This window comes from Hermetia illucens, chromosome 3 (genome assembly GCF_905115235.1).
Source record: "Hermetia illucens chromosome 3, iHerIll2.2.curated.20191125, whole genome shotgun sequence".
NCBI classification, from domain to species: domain Eukaryota; kingdom Metazoa; phylum Arthropoda; class Insecta; order Diptera; family Stratiomyidae; genus Hermetia; species Hermetia illucens.
Window position 1 is genome coordinate 102,655,945 of NC_051851.1, and position 22,993 is coordinate 102,678,937.

Genomic DNA, 22,993 nt, shown 5'->3' on the forward strand with positions numbered 1-22,993 from the left:
ATACAACCTTACTATTCACTCCACTACGGGAAAAAAACCAGTTGAGCTACATTTCGGCCGAACTCCAAGAATAGACCCAGACGAATTAGAACGAATTCGGCTATCAAATATTGAGAAATTAAGACAGAAACAACAGACGGACATAAAAAACCACAATAAGACGAGACAGCCCACTAAGCAATACGAAACTGGAGAAACTATCTACGTAAAACAAAACAAAAGAAAAGGATCAAAATTGACAGCACGATACAAACAAGAAATTGTTAAAGAAAACAATAATACAACCGTTTTAACTGAATCTGGAAAAATCATACATAAAAGCCACATACGTAACTAGTCTTCCCTTTTCAGGATCTTACCCTACTTGGTAAACGCCAAAATTGAGATTTTGGACTTCTCGAACTCCCAAATCGTCTTGTTTCACACAGGAAGAGCAAAAATACAAGACGGAAATTTTAAATTGATCCACACTATCAACATCGATCAATACGAGCGCTTCGTAACAGATATTGAACCTGTTCTTAATCTCCCAGAAGTCAGGCACTATTCTTTCTCATCTCATTTATCTTACGAGCTCAAGCAAATTCAGGAATTTATTCGAAATCTAAAACCACGAAAAATTAAAAGGTCACTTGATTTTATCGGCAGTACTTGGAAATGGATTGCAGGTAATCCAGATCACGAGGACTTTGTCACTATAAAAGCAAAAATTAACAATATGTTAGAAAATAATAATAGACAGGTTCTAATCAATCAAATGTACACTGAAAGAATCAATAATATTACACAAATTGCAAACGAAATTCAGAAATTATTTAAGGAAAGCAACAAAACAAATTATGATATGATATTAGATGTTAAATTCAGATTGTCAATAATTAAAGAAGAATTGAAAAATATAAACCTAGCAATTCATTGGGCAAAATTAGGCGTCGTTAACTCAATTATTTTATCAAAAATAGAAATGAAATTAGCTACTGACATTTTAGATAAAGAATTTGTACCGTACTCCACAATAGAAGAAGCTTTAGATTTCGCGGAAGTAAAAATAATAACAAATTTGTCATGTTTACTGTACATTATAAATATTCCTTTGACGACTAAGCCTATCTATGAAACATTATTAATTAAAGCTGTAAAGAAAAAACATATTATCAATTTCATCGAATTTAGTAAAATTTTGAAAAATGATGAACAAGTATTTGGCGTAATTGAAAACTGTAAAAATGTAAATTCTTTAACCATTTGTAAATCGGATGAAATTTTGGATATCTCAAACACCTCTTGCATACCAAACCTGATGAAAAGCCTTACAGCCACATGCAAGACAACCAGCAATGCGCACATACCAACCATTGAAGAGATTGCATCCGGTACCATTTTGCTGAACCAATTTACTGGTACAATCGAAGCTGAGCAGATAGCCCATAAACTAAACGGTACCTATTTAGTCAAAATCCATAACACGAGCTTAACGGTAAATGGAAGGACCTTTGTCAATCGCGATATAACAACGATGAATGTGCTACCTGCCATATTACAACCATCTCCAGAAGTTAACACTTACCAGGAAGTACTCTCACTACAAATGATGAAGAATCTCCATATAAACAACACCAGCGAGATTCAACTTATGCGTACCGAAACTAGCATCCATCGAATAACAACATACTCAACACTTACCATAATTGGCGTTTTTATCGCTTTCATCATTTCCTTCCAGTTATGCTTAAAATTCAAAACTAAGAATATCGTTTCAGAAATAAAGGTTAAGCAATCGACGGAACTACCATCACCGGTTCCGACATCATCGTCGTCTTCGAAATCCGATCCAGAACCGCCAACATCAATTCCAACATCAGATCCACGATCAGCAACTACCAAGGTCAGGTTCAACGACATACGATTCTTTTAGCGATTGGGGACTATCGCATTTAAAGCCGGGCGAGTTAACCCGAACGGAAATGCTGCACGCGCAAACACACCTGTGTCAGCACCACATCCAAAAGCGACGTCTGCAACTATTGGGGTCATCGGTGCAATCGAGGAAATCGCATGATTGCACATTAGGCAAAATCAAATTAATTTCTTTTATGTTTCAAAAAATTGTAGTCAGTTGTAATTAGAATGCCAAACAGGCATGAAGCAATAAATTGTTTTTTTTAAGATAACAACCCGATATTTTTATTAACTTATATATGTATATGCGCATATATTCCTCTAAATTGATACCGAGCATCTTAACATTTCCATTTTACTGTGCATACATATGTTGTACATATATAAGTATAATACAAAAGTTGAATACCGCTAGTCCTAAGGTAGGAACACTACTCATAAAACATTTTTATGGCTAGTCGGTTTCGATCGCAGTGTAATGGCGATCTCATCAGACGTTGCCTCGCGCCTCTATCTTGAGGAGCAGTATGATCGAAATCGGGTACAGGCGGCATTTTGTTAAATTTTCAATTAATCCAAAACGCGACAAGGGTATGAAATATTGTTGATGGCGTGTGATGTGAGTTGACTTTATATCATGATGACACCACACATGGACCGAGTACAATGAATTCACGTGGAATACAAAATTTTGACTTTTTACATCTTTGTTAGTAATAATTGAATTGGATTCAAACTTTTCAAAATTGTGCCTCATATTATCACTTCTACTGATGCCATTTTGTACTTCTAGAATGAACTGAAATGGGGTTTCAGGTCAGTTTCTAAAATATAGTAATATGGAATTATTAACTTTTTATGAGCAAATACCTGAATGGGATGTATTTTGAGATAGAGCCTAGATTTTGAATAGGTGCATCTCTGCAACTTTTTTCAGATTGTTTGGTTGGATAAATTCTGAGAACGAGGCTTGTTCCATTTTTTGGGGCACATATTTCCCTTGCGTTTCACCCAATATCAGAAACAAGATCGGAAAGCAATGAAGTAATGGAGCCCTTTCATTTGATACCCCACATGACCATATTCCATTACCTGGTCAAAATACCAGTTTCGGAAAGTACTAATCGAGGCGTTTCACTTGATACCTCATATGACTAGATAACAAAAAAATTACATCAGTCCTTCGCATACATTAGGAGCTCCCCTTTAAACTGCATCTAGATTTATGTCACCCACTGTATGCGTGGGATTTCATAGTTTCCATTTATCCACTAAATTTAGTTTGAATCGGTGTAGCCGTTTTGGAAAAATTGTCAATTCTTCACGAATTGAATCGCTTTTATAAAGAATTATCAAGTTAATAAACTCAGCGTTTTAAGAAGTAGTCAAACTGTTTGCATTCTCAAAATGTTGACCCTCTTGCAGATTTCATAAGTAAAAATAGTATAGGAATGAAAAAAAAATGAAACAAGTTTGAAATATGAGGTATGAATACAAATCAATCGAAATCAACAGTCAACTATCAATAACTTGTTTGGCGGATTAATGTGCTGCTCGCTAGGTTAGGAGGCGAAATTCACGTGTGCTTTCTTGTCTCCACGATATACTGAATCATACAGTATAATCCCCTGTGTGTATGTTTTAATAATTCGCACCATTTAAAGCATAGATTGGAAAAAGACCACCAATCAAACCGAGAAATCTTGTTATCGTGAATCAGATCAGAACAAACGGCTTGCAATATTCTTGATGAGATCCAAATAAGCAATGGATCAATTCTTAGAAAGGCTTATGAAAAAGGGAAATGATCGGATGCTAACTAACAAGTTCCAGTTTGCCGCAACACACTCACAAAGAGACCGGTCATTGGCATTAAGTATTATTTTACGCATGACTAACTCGAGGAACTATTAGGTTAATTGAGAATTTCGTAGTGATTCTTGATAACTACTTTTCATTAGAATCGTACTTACCCCTGAAGGTTTCGGAAAAGTTAGTATTCTTAAATGGCATAGGTTAACTATGTGAACTCTTTTTCCTCTATCGAGATCAGGAAAATTGAATTCTCAAAGTTTATTGGATTTTCCCATTCTGCTTGCAGTCTATATTTCGTATGGGAGTGTCTATCCGCAGATAATCTCAGTTCTTACTGCTATTTTGTTGCTCATGATTTTAAATCAAAATTACCGCAAAAAAGAAAATTGAATTGGAATTATACCACTAAGTGTATCACAATATGTTACCTTTTCCTACCCTTCAGCCATAGTAAAAGGATCATGTTTATATTTTTCTTATTGTTGTTGGGTATGGGGCATGCCCGGTCTGTTTGTTCGACATTATTATTTTACTTCCATTTTATTTTCAAGGACACTGTTCCAGTTTCATTATTTTCACACATAATGCTGATAGTGACAAGCCTACAGCAGCGAGACAAACACAAGGACGAATATAAACGCCTATGACATACACGACTCGAATCCCGAGCAACCAGCTTGAGAGACTGATGCTTGACTGAAAGATAGAAAGTTCTTCCAAAAAGATATTTTTGAAAAATTGAAAATATCAACAAATAACAACTGAGAATCCCTATGTTACAGCAAATGTCCCCTAAAGAGGAACAATATTTGTGTTCTGATGTTTACCGAAATCCATTGCTCAAATTATCTAAATTGAGTGGAGGCTTGATGCTTGCAAAAGGACATATTGATATATTGGTGCAATAAATTAAAACGTAAGTTATTATTCAGATGAAAATAATACATACTTGTAATTAGTTTTTGTGGGTTCCGTAAGTGCTTCACTTCCGCTGGCGGGCATTAACTGCTGATTGCACTTTGGAACCCACGATGCAACCGCTATGTAGACGAGCGGTTGCTGCTGCGGATGTCCTTTTGTCGTTGTCACGATTATTTCGTTGTTCGTATTAAAACCACTTCTACTTACACTTTCAAACTTATAAAAAAAATCATTTTGATTGTTAAAATTCGCTGTGCCGTCGTATCGCTTTATATACGTGGAACAATTTTGATTATTCATATTATAATTATTTTTGCCGTTAAAGCTTTGAGTATTCGATATTCTATTGTTGAACTCCTCGTTGTTGTTCCGCGGAATCATTTTCGAAAAGTCCACGTAGAGAGGTTCATTAGAGGGTTTACGTGTGAATTCATCATCGATGCCACCATCGTAATCATCATCATCCTCGAGCCGATCGTCCTCCATGCTGATCTGGCCATTCATGCGATTCGGACTCATATCGTTCAGGTAGTGGTTGGCAGTGTTTGCGCTATAGACACTGTAATTACTTGAGGATTGTGAATAGGATCGTCGATGTTTATAGAACTCATCCTCAAAAGGAAGGCCATTAGGGAACTTGCTTGAAAATGAGCCATTATTTTTGCGTTGAGATCTTGGCGTCATCGCTGGAGGTTTGTTTTTCGGTGATGGTGGATGTTCCATTGGAGATGAGTTCGTTGATGAATTTGAGCTGCCTATGTAATCTTTGTATTTTTTCTTCGAAGATCCTCCCGTAGTCGACGGGATGCTGCTATTGTCCGGCATGCGGTTATATGCTGGATGTGCATAATTCTGACCGGAAAGGTTGTGCATTTGAGTTGCTCGCTGACTATTATTTATGCTACGATAATAGGTATTAGGAACGTTTTCTTTTGATACTTTAACTGTATTGTAGGTGCGCTTTTGCGAGCCATTAAACGAACTAGTACTAGCCTGACCGCGATTGCCTAAGGCGCTATTGCTGTTATAGTAAGAGGAACTATTTACGCCATATTTGGGCATGATCGATTCAACTGAAACTTCACTATTGCTGTTTAGTGACGACTTTGAATGCATTTGACATGTATGGTGATGCTGGTAGCCGTTAATAACGTGGTTGTTATTGCGCTTATTTGTTGTGATTGCGGTCGTACTTGTAGTGTTCCCATGAGTGCCAATACCACTAAAGTTGGTTGATGCCTGAGTTCTCGCATTTTGTTGTCGATTCGTGATTGTTGTGCCCAATGGGTTGAAATTTTTCAAAGCAATCCTGTTTGAGTATGATTCGATTCGCCGACATAATTTCGGAGTTAAGGGCTTTATAGCGGGTAACTGCTGGTGATTGCCAGCATCTTTTCCATAGTTTCGCGAGGTATTGAATGAACGTGCAGACGATGAGATTACTGTCGATCGTGCCACTGTCGGCGAGGGTGGGGTATTGATTGTCAAATTTTGAGTTGGTTTTGTTGCTCTAAACGAGCTATAAGGTCGACAGGTGATATGGCCAAATGACATTTTGACTGAGTATTTGAGTTCCGCTCTTTTTAAAATGTAAAATCACTTATTCTCTCTCCAGACTTACAGTATAATATCACATTCTCAGTAATACGCAAACGTAGGAAATACTATCACAATTTTTTATATTTCAGATTAGATTAATTTTAATTTTATTCATGTATTATAAAATAAATTAACTATTATGTATATAAAGAATGGAAGTAGCTACGCATTGCTCTTCGTTGGTCATTATTTTACTATGGATATTATTTATTCTTAAATAGTGTTAAGTTCACCAATGTGATTTATGTTGTCGAGAATTCATTTTTCTTTTATTTATTTTTTGTTGGGAATTTTCACTTTTTAAAGTTGTACTCGAACAATTTGAAGAAACTCACTAAAATACAATTGCATTTAACACATGTGCTTTTCTATTCGGCTCGCGTTAACAAATGGATATATAAATACACTTGTCCTTATATATTCTTTGTAGTTTTGGGAAGAACAAATGATAAACACAAAACGGAGCTACCGTTTTGTACTAATTTGGAATAATTTGACTATGTAATATAGCCTTATGGGATGCTATTCCGTTTGACATTTCTATGTCATTGTTCCCAATTTGAATTGGCCCAAAAGCAAAATCACTCTACTTTGTTTACCATGTATCCTGCATTCTGCACTTATGATTGTCAAACATGAAACCTTTCTCCCTTTAGATAGCACAGAATAAAACTAGCATATGTTTTTTTAGGACACCGTCCCCGACGTTCTGATCATATTTCAATTAATTTCGGAGCTAATTCCTTCACACGTTTCATCTAACCGTAAAATTTATAATTTTCTGGTAGTTTTTCGTAAAAACTCTCGTATTATTAATTCGCTCAGTTTCATACAGAAGTTTCATTGTGTGATATTGATTAGAAGCTGCTCAACATTTCGGTATATATGACGACCCATTATCGGTCAATTTTAATGAGAAGGAAATAATGGGGCTGTGTTTGAACAGAAAAATACCCCAAAGGAAAAGTCCTAACAAATAAAAATCGAGTATCAACAACGCAAGAAGACTAGACATTGGAGGAACAAATCAAGTGTCTAGGGCACACAGAATGACATTGCGCATTCGTGGGGTAGGAACGAGCTAACTGGTCCGTGGGGCTTGTGTATTGGTGTGTCGATGGCGCGTAGATGGTTTTGTTGTATGTGTCTTCCCATCGCATGTGAGAAGCCATAAGTAGCTATGCAATGCCAAATGCCCGCAACTACGTTGCCACAAACCAATGCAATGTGTCTTATACAACGCCCAACACCAGAGATAATGCGCGGAATTTTTCTCGCGCACGTAACGTAGAAGGTCGCACATGCGCACCATATAATTTCAAATAATGCGCCGGGAGACGAATCTCTTGTGTGTCCTTGCAATAACGAAACCCTATACACTTTTGTTAGCAATATTCGAAATATGCAAATATGCGAACGTGTGACTGAAATCCAATTTTGCGCTTTTTTAACAGTTCAAATTGCATACAAATATCTTTGCTTTTCATCTTGAATGAAAAGAAAAGAAGAAATGAATCGGAATACCGGAAGCTGGATGCTTCGGGTGCAAAGATTTTGTGTTCATCTTATGTGAGAAATTACCTATCCACGTTTCCGCATTCATATATACCTTCAATTCAAAATATTCCTTGATATGTGACATTTCCAAACTGCAACAATTTGACAATGACATATGTTTTTCCAAACTCCAACCCCGCCGTTCATATGAGTTTACTTTACACGTCTTAAGGTACGGCCCCATCTACGCTTCGCCGCGCGACACCGCCACAAACTGCACTGCCTGTCAAAATATCTATATATGGTTTCGTGGGCGGCGACACACACTTGATCGACAATGCGCGACGCGATGTTAAGCCAAGCTACCCGACGCGGCCGAGTTGCTGGCAGAAAATAATATAGGCATATTACGTCGCGGCAGTTATGCTGAATGTCGTGTCGAGTCGCGTAGCGTAAATGGAGTCGTATCTTTAGAATCTTAGAGGGCGATAAACATAATAAGAACAGTTGCATTTTTGTCAAACTTTGAAAAAATATTATTATGCATACTTTTTCAAATAATAATAATAACCTTTGGCGCAACAATCCAACTGAACCAGTGCCTTGAACATGAAATTTACAAATTTCCCACAAACATAGTCTTCGTTTTCTTTTTCTTCAGCTTTTGTCCCGTTCACAAGCGGGGTCGGCACGTCGTGATCGGTTTCACCATTGGCTCTATTGAATGCCTGATCTGGGTGTCATCTCGAGGCTTTTAAATCCCCATCTAGCGTATCAAGGCACCGTTGTTTCGGCCCACCTTCTGGTCGTTTACCATCGACTGCGATGTTCGGACCACTCTTGGCAAGCGATTCCCCTTAGCACGAATTGCGTGGGCATAGCATCAAAGACGCCTCTCTCGCAATTTTTCCACGATCGATGCAACCCTATAACGATCGCGGATATACTCATTTCGGATGTAATCAAAACGTGTCACGCCACTAGTCCAACATCTTCGTTTCCATTACCGCAAGACGCCATCCATTGTCTTTTATATTTGGCCAACACTCAGAACCATAGAGGGTGACAGGACGGACGAAATTACCGTAAATTTTCGATTTGAGACGTTCGTTGATAAGTCGATCACAAAGAATACCAGTTGTGGAATGCCACTTCATCCAGGTTGCATTAATGTGTGAAGCAGTTCTCCATTGGCTGATAGCATTGACCCAAAGTATTTAAATCGCTCAGTTTTGGTTAAATCACTGTCGCTGAGAGTGATTGTGCCTGCCTTATGGGGATCGGTCATCAAAAATTGTTTAGATTCAATCTGAGACCGTGTTGCATGAGGCGATCATTTCATTTTTGGGCAAGTTGTTTGAGATCATTTTTGCTATTAGATGCTAGGAAAACGCATCTACATAAAGCAGTGAGTAGGGTGCTGGACGTTGGATGTCCCGTGTGACGGTGTCCATAACAAGAACAAAGAGGAGTGGTGAGAGGACGCTTTCCTGATGAATACCCACAGAAACACGAAACAGATATCGATTTGGATAGTATTTTGAGGTCTGGACACCGTATTGGGGCAGTTTCATGATTTTATTCAGATTTCAGAGTTGTGTAGTTTTTTAAAAATGGATCCGTTAAAGAAAACGTCATTTTAAACCCACCCACACTTCCTGCCTTTCCAACAAATGTCAAAACTAAGATTGGCAATTGTACGTAGCCCGTTATGTATATGCGTTTAGCATGTCTAGACTACCCACTTTAGTGTGATATTGATAATCAGTCGCAGCAAATTTACACGGTAAAGTCAAATTTGAGCTACTGTAACTTTGTTACTAATGGTATGATTTTGATCAAACTTGGGGATAATATGCTACATATATTTTATACTATTACCAACTTTTATAACTCTGGGATTAACTTAAGGAGTTTTACTCAAATTCCCCAAAAAAATGGTAATATACTATTATTAACTTAGTTTGCACGAATATCGATATGGAGAGTATTTTGAGGCCTGGTATATATAGGCAGCTTCACGAATTTTTTCAGATTTTTCGGTTGGGTACTTTCTGAGAATGGGTCAATTAAAGAAATCATAATTTTCCACCCCTCCCACTTCCCGCCTTTCTAATAAATCTCAAAACTAACACCGGCTTCGAAAAGTACTAATCGAGACCTTTCATTTGATACCCCACATGACTATATTCGGTGACAAAAATTTTTACACGCCCCTTTTACATCTATGGGGACCCCTCCTAAATCCCAACATAGGACATCACTGACTGCATGTTTGGGCGTTCACAGTTCCCACTTTCTCACCAAATTTCGTGCCAATGGGTATTGCCGTTTCTGAGAAAAATGTGTGTGACAGACAGACAGATATTGAACCGATTTTAATAAAGTTAAAAAAAAATAAAGTTATACTTTTCAGTATTAAATTATGCAGCTGTGAATCGATAAAAATATTCGATGTGATCAATCTATAAACAACGCTATTTTAAACGGTCAACTATGCCTTATTTCGTGACAAGGAGAAGCTTGGCGAAATTGCTCCCATATTTTATGTGGAATATTCATAATATTCTTTTGCAAGTTTTCAGGATAACACATTTAAACAAGAATGAATTAGATAGATGCGTTCCGAAAGTAACTTAACAAATGGATAAATACAGCAATCCTCAATAAATGATGATTAATACTAAATTTTCTTTCGCTTCGCTTTCAAGAGGCCGCACACCATACTTTCCCTGCCTCAGTTTTATTTCCAAAAAGTTAAATGCATGTTCATTGTAACTTTATTTTTGTAATGATTATGAAGATAACACTTTTCCCGCGCGATTGCTCATACTATGGTAGTACAAATACAATTAAAAGATGTTCCAGTGTTGCTTTTAAATACTACTATTTCCGCTTTGTTCAACGAATGATTAAACCTGGCTTGGGAAGCTATGCTAATATTATGCAAATATTTGTAGAAATTTTAGTGGTCATATTACTGAGAAGTGGAAATTTGAGCGCTGTTGTATGATATGATGTACCTGTAGATTCAGCATAAGAATAATTCATTTGAATATAAATGAATATATATAAAGGCGATAAGCGTCCACTATTTTAATTTAAAAAAAATGTGAATCACTACAATAATTTTACTTGAAATTCCGCTACTCTATTGAATCATATCATCAATCATCAATTTTTTTACTTTGAATCATTACTCAAATCTTCTTTCATTTGAACTATGAATTTATAGAGTTTTTCTATTCAGATTTTGTAAAAACAAATGTCTTGGGGATATCGAATTGGTGGACCCTGGCGCAAAACCGGGATATTTGGAGTTCCTTATTAAGGCAGATCTAGACAGCCTACTTAATTTCATGTTTTCCTCTTGAACATCATGCGTTATTGTAAGAACGCGCTTAGCGGTATTGGGAATACAACATTAACGAGTGTCAGGTCTTTCGCAAATTTCAAAATAGTGTTGTATGTCGTCTGTTTGTAAGGGCAACGAGATTGAGAGCGCTTCGCCACATCAACCATCGTGCCATTGTAATAGTATTCGAGCCCTACATATGTTTAGCAAATAATACTGAGCTCAACTGAACGAAGAGTAGATCTATAACCAACCCATATTTATCTAGGAAATCATTAAGGACCTCAACAACAGTTCTGGGAGTGCCTAATAGATCGGAACATTACACTTGGAATACGCAACTTGAATACATCATTGCATGCCTCAGTCGAAACAAATGAAAATGAAGTAGAGAAAGATGTTGAAAAGGCAACTCATGCTTATTTCCATGTCTTTTGCGCAGTGTCCGCCGCACATTTTATCTTCATTAACTCAATGGATTGAAAACTCATTTTCGCAAATGGTCAATTCAAGCTATTTACCATTATTTCAAAAATGACTGGACAAATGAAGATTCAGTTGTGATATGGCTAAAATAATTTGTGAAGCTATGAGGCCGTCTTCACCTGACCCTAGTCTTTTTATTTTTTTTTAACCCATTATCGCGACGAAGCGGGGAAGCAAATATATTCTATCAAGAAAATTTAATTGTATTTTCTACTTTCCCGTTGAATATCTTTAAAAATCGTCTTTCGGAAAGAAACAAACAATTATTCTGTGCAATAACAATTTTCTTATTTAACAAAATCTACTGCGGGTAACGTGGATACAATTCAGAAGAGTGAAGGAAGACAATCGTTAAGTTTTTGAAAAAAGACGACGGCTTTAGTGCGGCAATTGGAAAAGTATTTGAATACCATTGCTTTCGCAAAGATAATAGCTATAATTATTCTGGAAGCAGTAAAAAGCATTTCCAGTGTTTGACTGACATAGAACAGACTGGCACAGACTACATCAACATCTTTCGGATTATTTTAGAATAGTGTACGCAGTTTAAATCTGCACCTCCATCTTCCTTTCTTCGATTTTGAGAAGTGTTGACAGCTTTCTCGATCGAAACGATTGTGAATAGAAGATGTATATGGGGTGCTCAGCGAAGGAGAGCCATTCCGGAGAAACGAATAGCTATTATTAGAGCAACATATGATAGCAAAAAATATCGCATCCTGAACAGCGATAAATCTGCTTTCCTATTCGGTGTAAAATATGGATATGCATGCAGGTACTTGAACATCGAGATAGTAGAGTAGGACATGGAAAGTGATCCCCATTGTTACTCGAAGGCTCCAATCCTTTGTCGATATTGCCATATCATAGGCCTACTCTGACTTGGATCAATCATGGACGAAAAGCAACTTCGGACATGGTTCAGGTACACAATTTAACAAAAGGCGACACCGACGAGAACTGCTGGCCATGCCATGCAATGGAATCGACTAGCCCAAGACAGTTGAAGAAAAGTGTAAAATTCTCGGGAGACCTGAAGACTGTTGAGGTACATTCAAACGAAGCAGCAACGATGGCGCATAAGCATAGTTGGCGAGCTTGCCCCACTTAGGGGATAACGGCAACCATATAAGTAAAACTGTATTTTCATTGTGTTTGCACTTCCAAAAGCGACTAAAATAACCAACACCAAATAGCACTACACCAACACTAAATAAAGAAAACGAAAAGAAAACTAAGAAAAAGGCAAACATGAGTAAGGGAAATGTCCCTAAGGCTAATAAATGATCGAACATCGCTTCAGAGCTTTCTTCAAGTGAAGAAAATTTAATTTCCAAGAAAAAACGAAAATATATTAGGTGTACAAATAAGTTTTCGCGGTTTGTCAAAAGATTGCCCCACCAGAAGGTTATGGAGAAATTGTCAGATGTAAAACGTAATATCCCAAGTTTCGTCATCCGGCAACACCATAACCTTAAAGTACTAGTGATTCCGTATCAGCATCACGTAATTTTTTTCGTGCAAAAATGTCAAGTTTTGTGCCGAATAAGCATCATTTGCGGGAACTTTTGATTTACTTCTTTAATTTGAAAAAATCTGCAGCTGAGGCGCATCGATTGCTTCTAGAAGCATATGGTGAAGCTGCTTTAAGTGAGAGAAGTTGTCAGGAATGGTTTCAAAAGTTTAAGAACGGTGAGTTTTACGTGAAGGACAAAGAACGCAGTGGAAGGCCGAAAGTGTACGAAGACATGGAATTAGAAGTACTATTGGAGGAAGATTCGTCCCAAACGCAAAAAGAACTTGCACTTACATTACAAGTGACTCAACAAGCAATTTCACATCGTTTAAAATCGTTAGGAATGATTCAAAAACAAGGAAATTGGGTTCCATATGAACTAAGGCCGAGAGACGTTGAACGCCGATTATGCATGAGTGAAATGCTGCTTGCCAGGAATAAAAAAGAGTTTTTTGCATCGTATAGTCACTGGTGACGAAAAATGGATTCACTACGATAATCCAAAGAAGAGAAAGTCATGGGTTAAGCCCGGCGAACCATCAACATCGACAGCTAAGCCGAATATTCATGGAAAAAAACTTATGCTGTGTATTTGGTGGGATCAGCTTGGTGTCGTGTATTATGAATTGCTGAAACCAAGCGAAACCATTACTGGAGCTCTCTACCGAACACAATTGATGAGATTGAGTCGGGCACTTAAGGAAAAACGCGCCCATTACTACTCCAGACACGACAAAATTATTCTTTTACACGATAATGCTCGTCCACATGTTGCGGCGCCGGTAAAAACATACTTGGAAACACTCAACTGGGAAGTTTTACCCCACCCGCCGTATTCACCAGACTTAGCCCCTTCCGATTATCACCTGTTCCGGTCGATGGCACATGGTCTGTCTGAGCAGCGCTTCTCATCATATGAAGACACCAAAAATTGGGTAGATTTGTGGATAGTGTCAAAAGATGAAGAGTTTTTTCGACGGGGAATCCGAATGTTGCCAGAAAGATGGGGAAAAGTAGTGGCAAATGATGGAAAATACTTTAAATAAAACGTAATGTACTGTTCCTTCACAATAAATTCCTAATTTTTTATAAAAAACCGCGGAAACTTATTTGTACACCTAATAGATAGACGAAATTTTCCATGTGCAAGTTCAAGAAAGTGTAAAATAATACGTACATGAGGACAATGATATTGTTTTAGAAAAACATGAAGAAATACGTTTCAGCAGTCAAATTTGATGGAAATGGGATGTGATATATGTACAGCAAAACAAATGGAGTGGTTAGCGGTGTGGAGTAAAAACTAGTCGGGAAAACAGAAGTGGGATGCTTGTGGATTTCTCATATAAGTATGTATCATATATTTGAATGCACATTTGTCTCAGTTGCCCCAACGTTCCAACGTGATACTGACATAAAAAATCTCTCTTCCAGTAAATTTGCACAAAAGCAACAACTTTGACCTATTATAACTTCCTTAGTAACAGTGCGATTTCCACCAAACTTGGTAGTATCATATTGTATATTATAGCCTATATTACTGCAATCATAACTCCAGGATCAATTTAATGGGGGTTTGGGACTTTTTGTGGCTTCTGAGAATCGGTTAATGAAAGAAATGATTACTTTCCAACCGCTGGACTCCCCTTTTTGAATCAAATATCAGAATTGAATCTACTAATTGAGGTCTTTCGTTTGGTAACTCACATGACTATATTCTGTAAAACAATATTTCACAGCCCCCTTTTGCATATATGGATCCCCACCGTTAAACTCAACGTTGAACAATATTACACATTGCATGTGTGGGCGTTCACACCCCCACCGTCCCACAAGATTTCATTTTATTTGTCTTACACAAAACCTATCAAAACTTGCCGAAAAGGAAATATTTCGATTTCCATTCGCCATTCATTTAAGAAGGTAAGGTAAGATGACACCGCATGATCTATTTATTTACTGATACCAATATATATGTCCTATTCTGTTTGCCGTTTTGAAAGGGTTTTTTTCTTCGGAAGGTTTTGACGCGCTATGTTCTGTTTAGTGCGAATTGCATGACGGACACAATACACACAACTACGGTACTACTTTTTTCGAACATACATTTTAGGGTTTCATGGGAAGACAAAAGTCTTATAAATCGACAAAATAAGCAACATTACCAAATAAATAAAACATTCTACTTAAGCTATACAAATTGATGCTACTCTTTTTAAAAAAAATAGGCTCACACTAGCTTGATTTGTTTGCTACCCAGAAGAAAAGTGTTAATTTTTTAAACAATATCATGAAATTTCTAATATTCGTGGTACATTATTAAAATATATTTATTCACTTCAATTAAAAACGCGGCAGTGAATCGAGTTCTGGAAAACAAATCTAAATGCGTGTTCCCCTCCAAAAAATTATTTATTTTATGTCTTGTTCCCCATGAAGTATGGATTATATTTGAACTACCATTGGAATAAATAATAAACTCAGCAAAACCGAGAGTGTCTTGACCCAAATGATATTGTATTTATTGTCATTTTAAAATATGACCAAATCTGTATGTAAATTTGTACAAATATATAATAGAGAAAAGGAAATCGTCTCGCAGAAACCCGCACATTATCTCTGGTCAATAATGTTATAAACATAAAAGCGTCAACCATCGAGGGAACCTGGTGTGAATGAACACATTTTCCATGCGTAAATCCATTTATATATATATTTATATAGATAGGGGGTAAATATGTTTACAATTTTTTGCATAATGATTTTATGTGCACGTTTCCTCTTTACAAGGAAAGTAGCACTGGCAATGAATACAGATCAGCATGACAGTCTGTGCGAAATAGCAAAATAATGTAGAGTCCACTGCGTTAACAAGAAGGAAAATTATGGATCTCGATTTCGGTGTAGTTTTATGACGAAACCAGCCAAATTAGCCTGCAATTATGAGAGTCATTGCAAATTATAGAAAACCGGTTTTTGCCTAATGGCATTTAAATGCAGCATCTCCAGAAAAGACAAGCTGTACTTGGTAGGCCGAAAAAAGCTGCGGCGATCAAATATCCACGGTCTTATTCATGGGTGTGGACATTTTTTCTCACGAATATAATTTAATGTTTTGGAAACCGAATCAAATCATTTGCTTATGCCACCATTTGTTTCTTTTTTTAACATAACGGCTTTATTTGACTTCTTTTAGTGAACCCGACGTCATAAGTTCATAAATATTTTGTCGTATTTGATATCTATGCCAAATGAAGAGGGCTACTGATTTAAGAAGTTCAGTGTTCAGCGAACTGAATGGTCCAAGTGGTGTTCAAATGCGAATAATGTAACTGGAGGGTTCAATTTAGACCTGCCATCCCTGTTAATCTATTTGCGAGCTACCCGACAAAAAGACAGATCAATATTTTCCCACTTGCGCAAGGAAGATGCGATTTGAGACAAAGGCATTTATTGTCGATCGTACCGAAAGTATTCGAAGAACTGACTTTTATCCAAGCGCCAGAATTCACTAAGGGGCAGTAAGCCAATGAAATATGGGATCTAAAAATTTTATTGACGCTACTAAACTTTACCAAGTAGTATTTTAAGTGACAATTAGTATCAGGGTCAGGTAATATTTAGCGAAAGAGAAGATGAGGCGATCGAATGTCATGTGCATCGGTATCGGTAAGTAGCAGTCCCCTGATAATTGGAGTTACCTTGCTGCAGAAAGCAAAATATTACTCTTGTGTTGAAACTAGCAAGATGCGATTCCTAAAGAATTCAACGGGAACCGTCTTCAAAAATATAATTTCTTTGGAAGGCGATTGAAATACTCTCGCATGTATCTTTCTTCTAAACAACACTAACAATGTACAACATATCAGATCATGACGCTTTCTGGTCACAACTTCTGAAAACAATTCCTTCATTTTAGAAGCACCTTTTAAAGTTATATCTTCAATCAATAGACATCTACGAATTCTGAAGAAACAATATCCTGTAGCTTGAATCCATATTCCTATTTTGCACATAATATACACAACGTAGCCTGGCGCAAGTCAAGTTCATAAATGACAAACCATTTTATCAAAACAGCATGCGATACATTTCGAAAGTAATACATTTTGCTCTTGAGTGATTGAAATATGCTTCAACTGGAAACATGTCGGTAATCTAAAGCATAGTTTCATAATATACAAAAAAAATATTGATTGTTGACAATGTTCGAACTTTTCATCACAATGATTCGGATCACACGAGCCAATATGGACAAATAACACCGCGTTATCACTTCGATAGTTGCGATTAAGGAAATGCACTCATCATTTGTTCTTCCCAACAACAAAGAAATTTGTTTTTTTAGACATTCAGTCTTGTGTTGCCCATTTAGTTTCACAAACGCACACACACTTATCAACAATAATAGCCTTACTAAAAGGCAGTCGATGTTGAATTTGTTGAAGGCAAATGTTTATAACAAACGCACAACTTCATTTATTTCCATCTGTTGGAGATCACATCAGTAACTTAAGGGGCGAATGGATGGAGCAAATATGCCCGGCATTTCGTACGGAGAGCGCGCGTGCAATATGTAGCAAACATGCAATAAACTCGCAAGGTAGCAGGCAGCTAGCATTTAATTGACGTGTAATCAAAACAATCGCATTGAAATGTAATTTATTAACTCAGAGCGCGGCTGCTGGGTGCGAAGTTCGGCGGATCTTTATTGGAGTATTATATTATTACATGGAGTACGAAATTTCACTTCTTGCTTCCATCCACATTAGAGTAATTGTAAAGACTGACTCGGTGAGCGACTCGACCAAAGCCAAAGACCCTGCAACTAGTCTGGCATGTCGTTCTGGTTTCAAGCCTACTTGGCTGGCTAACAGCTGGTTCAGGCTGGCGGCCCAGCGAGCTAGCTGCCTATCTGGCTACAGACTGCAGGTTAAACCTCTACAGTCATCCATACTGGTTGACAAAGACCTAGCCCCACTTTTCTTTCTTGCTCCTCGACTACTTCTTTTTAACGTACTCTGTCTCAAGCTTTCTTTAGTTGGGCTAAGAAATAGTGTATTGACGACGTCTCCAAGTGACGCGGCACAACGAAACAAAGCGCAGCGCACAGACCTCGCCATTGCGTTCCATACAAAGAAGATTGAGGCTGACAACAAGACAAGATAAACGGCAGAAAAGATGGAGATACCGGACCACAAAACCTTTCCGAGCAAGAGTGGGCTTGAGGTTAAGATTAGAAAAGCGTAAATTATAACATCAATGCACGATAGCACGCCTATGCTAGGGAAAAGCGACATTGCAAGAAATAGCTTCGTGTGTTCGCTCTGCCGACACGTTAAGATACCGCGTACATGTATTTAAAAGAAATTAGTCATAGCAGAAACAACTCCAAGTTTTATTGCCGTGAACATATGGCTGGGAGGCAATTGCTTGGTGGAAGCCAGCTGCTCATGGCTCCCGTGACTGAACAACCGTAACCCTTTGGTATCGTTTATGACTGAAAACGCATGTCAGTATTCAGTTGATCAAAATTATTACTTTCCCATGCAATAACTATGTACGTACGTAAATTCGGAAGTTTAGGGAATTTTCCGCAATGTATGCTTTTTACCTGATTAAAATTCAAACAGAGATTGTCACAGGTGTGAAACCATTGAGTTTGTCACGATAGACGTCCTGGAGAAAGCCAGGCGTGTTGAGGTCAATATCTGTCACATGACCAGAACACTCAGTAGTATCTAAAGTTCAAGTGCTGCAGTTTAAACTACTAAATGACGTGACGTGATGTGTTTCATTGCAACCGTTTCATATCTCCAAACGCTCATGATCAACTCTGCTCTGATTAAGCCTTTTCTCACTGGGCAATTAGTATATAGTAAGCAAAAATTGTAAAACCAACAACTATTTGTATTTCCAAGGATTAATCTTTTTTTTATCCATACTCTTGATATATTCCTATTGAACAGATCTCATCCCTTTTCCATTCATAGTTTCAAAGGCAGGGTACCGCTGAGGAAGCTGGATTTATTGAATAATTTGTGTCCAAACTATAATTTATAAATTGAACAGATAACGTTTTTTTCACATCGCTTCATATATAGAAATTTTTATGGCCTCGGCCAATTCAATACGAATAACACCCCTAGCTTGAAAAAATTAAAATCATCACCGACAGCAGAACAAAATTAAGCGGCGCGGTATGAAATTAAAGCGTACCAAACTGTGCCCCCACATTGTTACAGATAACATACTCGTAATACGTAGCGAACTGTTATCGCAATGTCATTTACAATTGATGCTAGCATTAATACTGCTTCGACCTTATTTTCCGAGGCGCCTATTTAATGATAAGAGTGCAGTACAGCTAAGTAGCACTATCCTGTTCAAAACAAATGTGGCGATTTTTAGATAGCGTAATTAAAAAAGTTGATGCTTTGGGTGTGGAAGACGTAGAAGATACGCAATGACTTCATAATTCACTTGCATAGTTTTAATAAAACCGGAAATAAAAGGCAATCCCTATTGAGAGCTTGGTTGGGAATAAAATATTGTGCTCGGGGTGTCAGATAAGAAATGTCTATAGCGACATCTGCCAAGCCTTAAAAGATAGCCTCAAGCCCAAACGTGTGGATAGGGGGTTTGGCGTGGTTGTTATCGATCTGGCGGATCCACACACTTGCCAACCATCAACAAACGATCGTAATGCAAACGTGTGGACAGGGTGTTTTGCTCGAGATGTATCCGTTCGCTAGCATTTGTAGCTAATCCGATGCAGTGTCGATTTTCTGGCAAAAATCAACGGGTGTGTGAGATGAATCAACGGTGTGAAATACAGTATGCGAACGAACCTTGTCGATTTGGAGCGAACTTCACCGATGTGGGATGTTCATTGTAAATTGCAGTTGCAAGTGAGTTTCTGCGAGTTTGGAGTTTCCCAACAGGAAAAAATAAATTGAAGTAATAAAAACTTGTGGTTTTTTAAGGTTTTGTGTAAAACAAAACCTTATTAAAATCGATTCAATGTCTGTCTGTCACACGCATTTTTCTCCAAAACGGCTAAACCGATCCAAACGAAATTTGGTGGACAGATGGGAACTATGAAATCCCACCCATACAGCGAGTGGCATAAATTTAGGTGGAGTTTAAAGGGGGGCTCTCCATACATGCAAAGGGGGGATTCAAAAATTTTTTTCACCGGGTATAGTTGTGTAGGGTATCAAATGAAAGGTCTCGATTTGTACTTTCCGAAACTGACATTAGTTTTGGCATAAATTGCAAAGTGCGTGATTTAGGAGTCAAAATGTACGCATTTGAAGTGAGACAGGACTCATTTTCGGAAACTACCCAACCCAAAAATCCGAAAAAAATCAGAGTGGTGCGCCTAGATGAAATCTAGGCCTCAAAATATGTCCCATTCCGATATCTGCTCAAATAAACTTACTAATAGTATATTACTACTTTTTAGAAATTTACTGAAAAACCCCCCTTAAATTCATCCTAGGACTTCCGGATTCTGTACCAGCATAGAGGACAATATTTCGTGTATATGCCCCAAATTTCATAGAAATCAGGCAATTAACGCCAAAGTTATAGCAGTTCAAACTTAGCAATTTCGCGCGAGTGTATTGCTTCCAAAGCCATGCAAATCGGATGCTGACGTCATAATTACCCGGAATAATTGACATTCGCGTGGAATATTAAAGTCACATTTATGAAGAATCTATTTATCTGCAGCCCTTTTTAAGGTTTTGTGTAAAACACTTATGTGAAATCTAATCTTCGAGAGATGTCCCATTCCGGTATCTGCTCAAAAAATTTACTAATAGTATATTATCAACTTTTAGAAATAGACCAAAAGACTCCCCTTAAGTTCATCCTAAGTGTACACCGACATAGAGGACAACCTCGTGCATACACATGCCAGGTTTCATAAAAATCCAACTATTAGTGGGAAAGTTATAGCAGTTCAAACTTATCAATTTCGTGCTAATTAACAGCATCCTAAGCCATACAAATAAGATGCTGACGTCATAATTAACGAGAATAATTGAAATTCCAGTGAAATATTTAAATTCCATTCAAGAAGATTCTAATTCTCCCTAGCCCTTTTTTATATTTGATGCTGGTTAAATTGTTTTCATTCGCTAATAATATTAAACTCAGAGCGTGAAGCGTGTGAAGGTAACCATTATCAACACAGGGCTTTCCATCAAATGATTTATTTAAATCGCTTTCTAGAAAACAGAGGGCAATGGAATTTTTAGCTATATTACACGGAGCTGTCGTGCACTCGTCGCTCCTCACATCTTTTCTTTTTCTTCAGCCTTCGTTCACAAGCGGGGTCGGCTCGTGATGATCGGTTTCGTCGTTTTATTGTATCAAATGCCTCATCAGGATGTAATCTGATCAATACTGGTTGTTGAATTCTCGTTAGCGTGAATTACGTGACCACACCATCGAAAACGCCTCTCTTGCAGTTTTCCCACGATCGATGCAAACCCATATCGATCGCGGATATTCTCATTTCAGACGTAATCAAAACGTGTCACGCCACCAGTGCAATGCAACATCTTCGTCCCCATTACCGCAAGACGCCCTTCATTGTCCTTTATAGTCGGCCAACACTCAGAACTATAGAGAGTGGCAGACGGACGACATTGCAGAAAATTTTAGATTTGGGACGTGCGCTGACACGTTGATCATAAAGAACACCAGTTGGGGAATGCCACTTCATCCAGGTTGCATTGATGCGTGAAACAATTTCATTACGCAGTTCTCCATTGGCTGATAGCGTTGACGCTAGATATTTAAATCGCTGAGTTCTGGCAATGGCAGTAACCTGCCCTTCGAGATACTTAAATCGCTGAGTTCTGGCAATGGCAGTAACCTGCCCAGAACTGAACGATTTCAATATCTCGGGTCAATGCTATAAGCCAATGGAGAACTACGTTATGCTCCTCACATAGGGAAACACAAAACCTTTTATACCTGAAGCGTCAAGCTTCCGGTTTCCCGACTTGTTTTTGCGTTGGTGTGGATATTTATTCTTGCAAATACCGATATTTCGGGAACCACTTGTTCCCTTCATCAGTGCTAACAAGTTACTTGACTTGACTTGACTTGTTAGCACTGATGAAGAGAACAAGTGGTCCCCGAAATATCGGTATTTGCAAGAATAAATACCCACACCAATGAAAAAGAAACAACAAGATTTTATCACTTCAATTAATTAATCGTTGGAAACACCGCATAATTTCACTCTGAGGAAAAAATATTTTTACTGCTCAGGGTTAAAAAACAATACATTGCTTCAAAGATGAAACTTATATATACTTGTAAAATATATTTTCACTTACCCAATGAAGTAAATATATGTATAACACTGTACTGTTGTACTTAAAACAAAATCAAAAGAATAACAAGTCGGAAAACCGGAAGCTCGGCGCTTTAGAATGAGAGGTTTTGTTTGCTTCTACTGTGAGTATATTTGAGTGCAGAACTATCCCATTTGTAGGTTGCCCGTTATGTATAGCATGTCAGTCTACTCACTTTAGTATGATATTGACGTTAAGTTGCAGTAAATTTGCACGGTAAAGTCAACTTTGAGCTACTGTAACTTTGTTAGTAATAGTATGATTTTGATCAAACTTGCAGATAATATTATTATGTTCTACTTTACTATAACTCTAGGATAAACTTAAGGGAGTGTTTTACTTAATTTCCCCAAAAATATATTAATATACGATTATTAATTTAATTTGAGCAGATATCGATATGGAGAGTATTTTGGGGCCTGGACACTATATAGAGGTAGCTTCATGATTTTTTTCAGATTTTTCGGTAGGGTTGTTTCTGAGAATGGGTTCGCTAAAGAAATCATCAATTTGCACCTCTCCCACACC

General features: G+C 37.6%; 1 protein-coding gene across 1 annotated transcript; it reads right to left on the reverse strand.

Annotated features, from left to right (window-relative positions):
- Positions 1 to 4,638: 4,638 nt before the first annotated feature.
- LOC119652080 (probable serine/threonine-protein kinase clkA) lies at positions 4,639 to 6,189 on the reverse strand. The gene has a single exon (XM_038056018.1). The coding sequence runs from the start codon at positions 6,187 to 6,189 to the stop codon at positions 4,639 to 4,641; it is 1,551 nt and encodes a 516-aa protein (XP_037911946.1).
- Positions 6,190 to 22,993: the final 16,804 nt, after the last annotated feature.

Bases quoted from the DNA above. Each gene is read 5' to 3' on its own strand.
- LOC119652080 (XM_038056018.1), bottom strand. From the start codon at position 6,189: ATGTCATTTGGCCATATCACCTGTCGACCTTATAGCTCGTTTAGAGCA.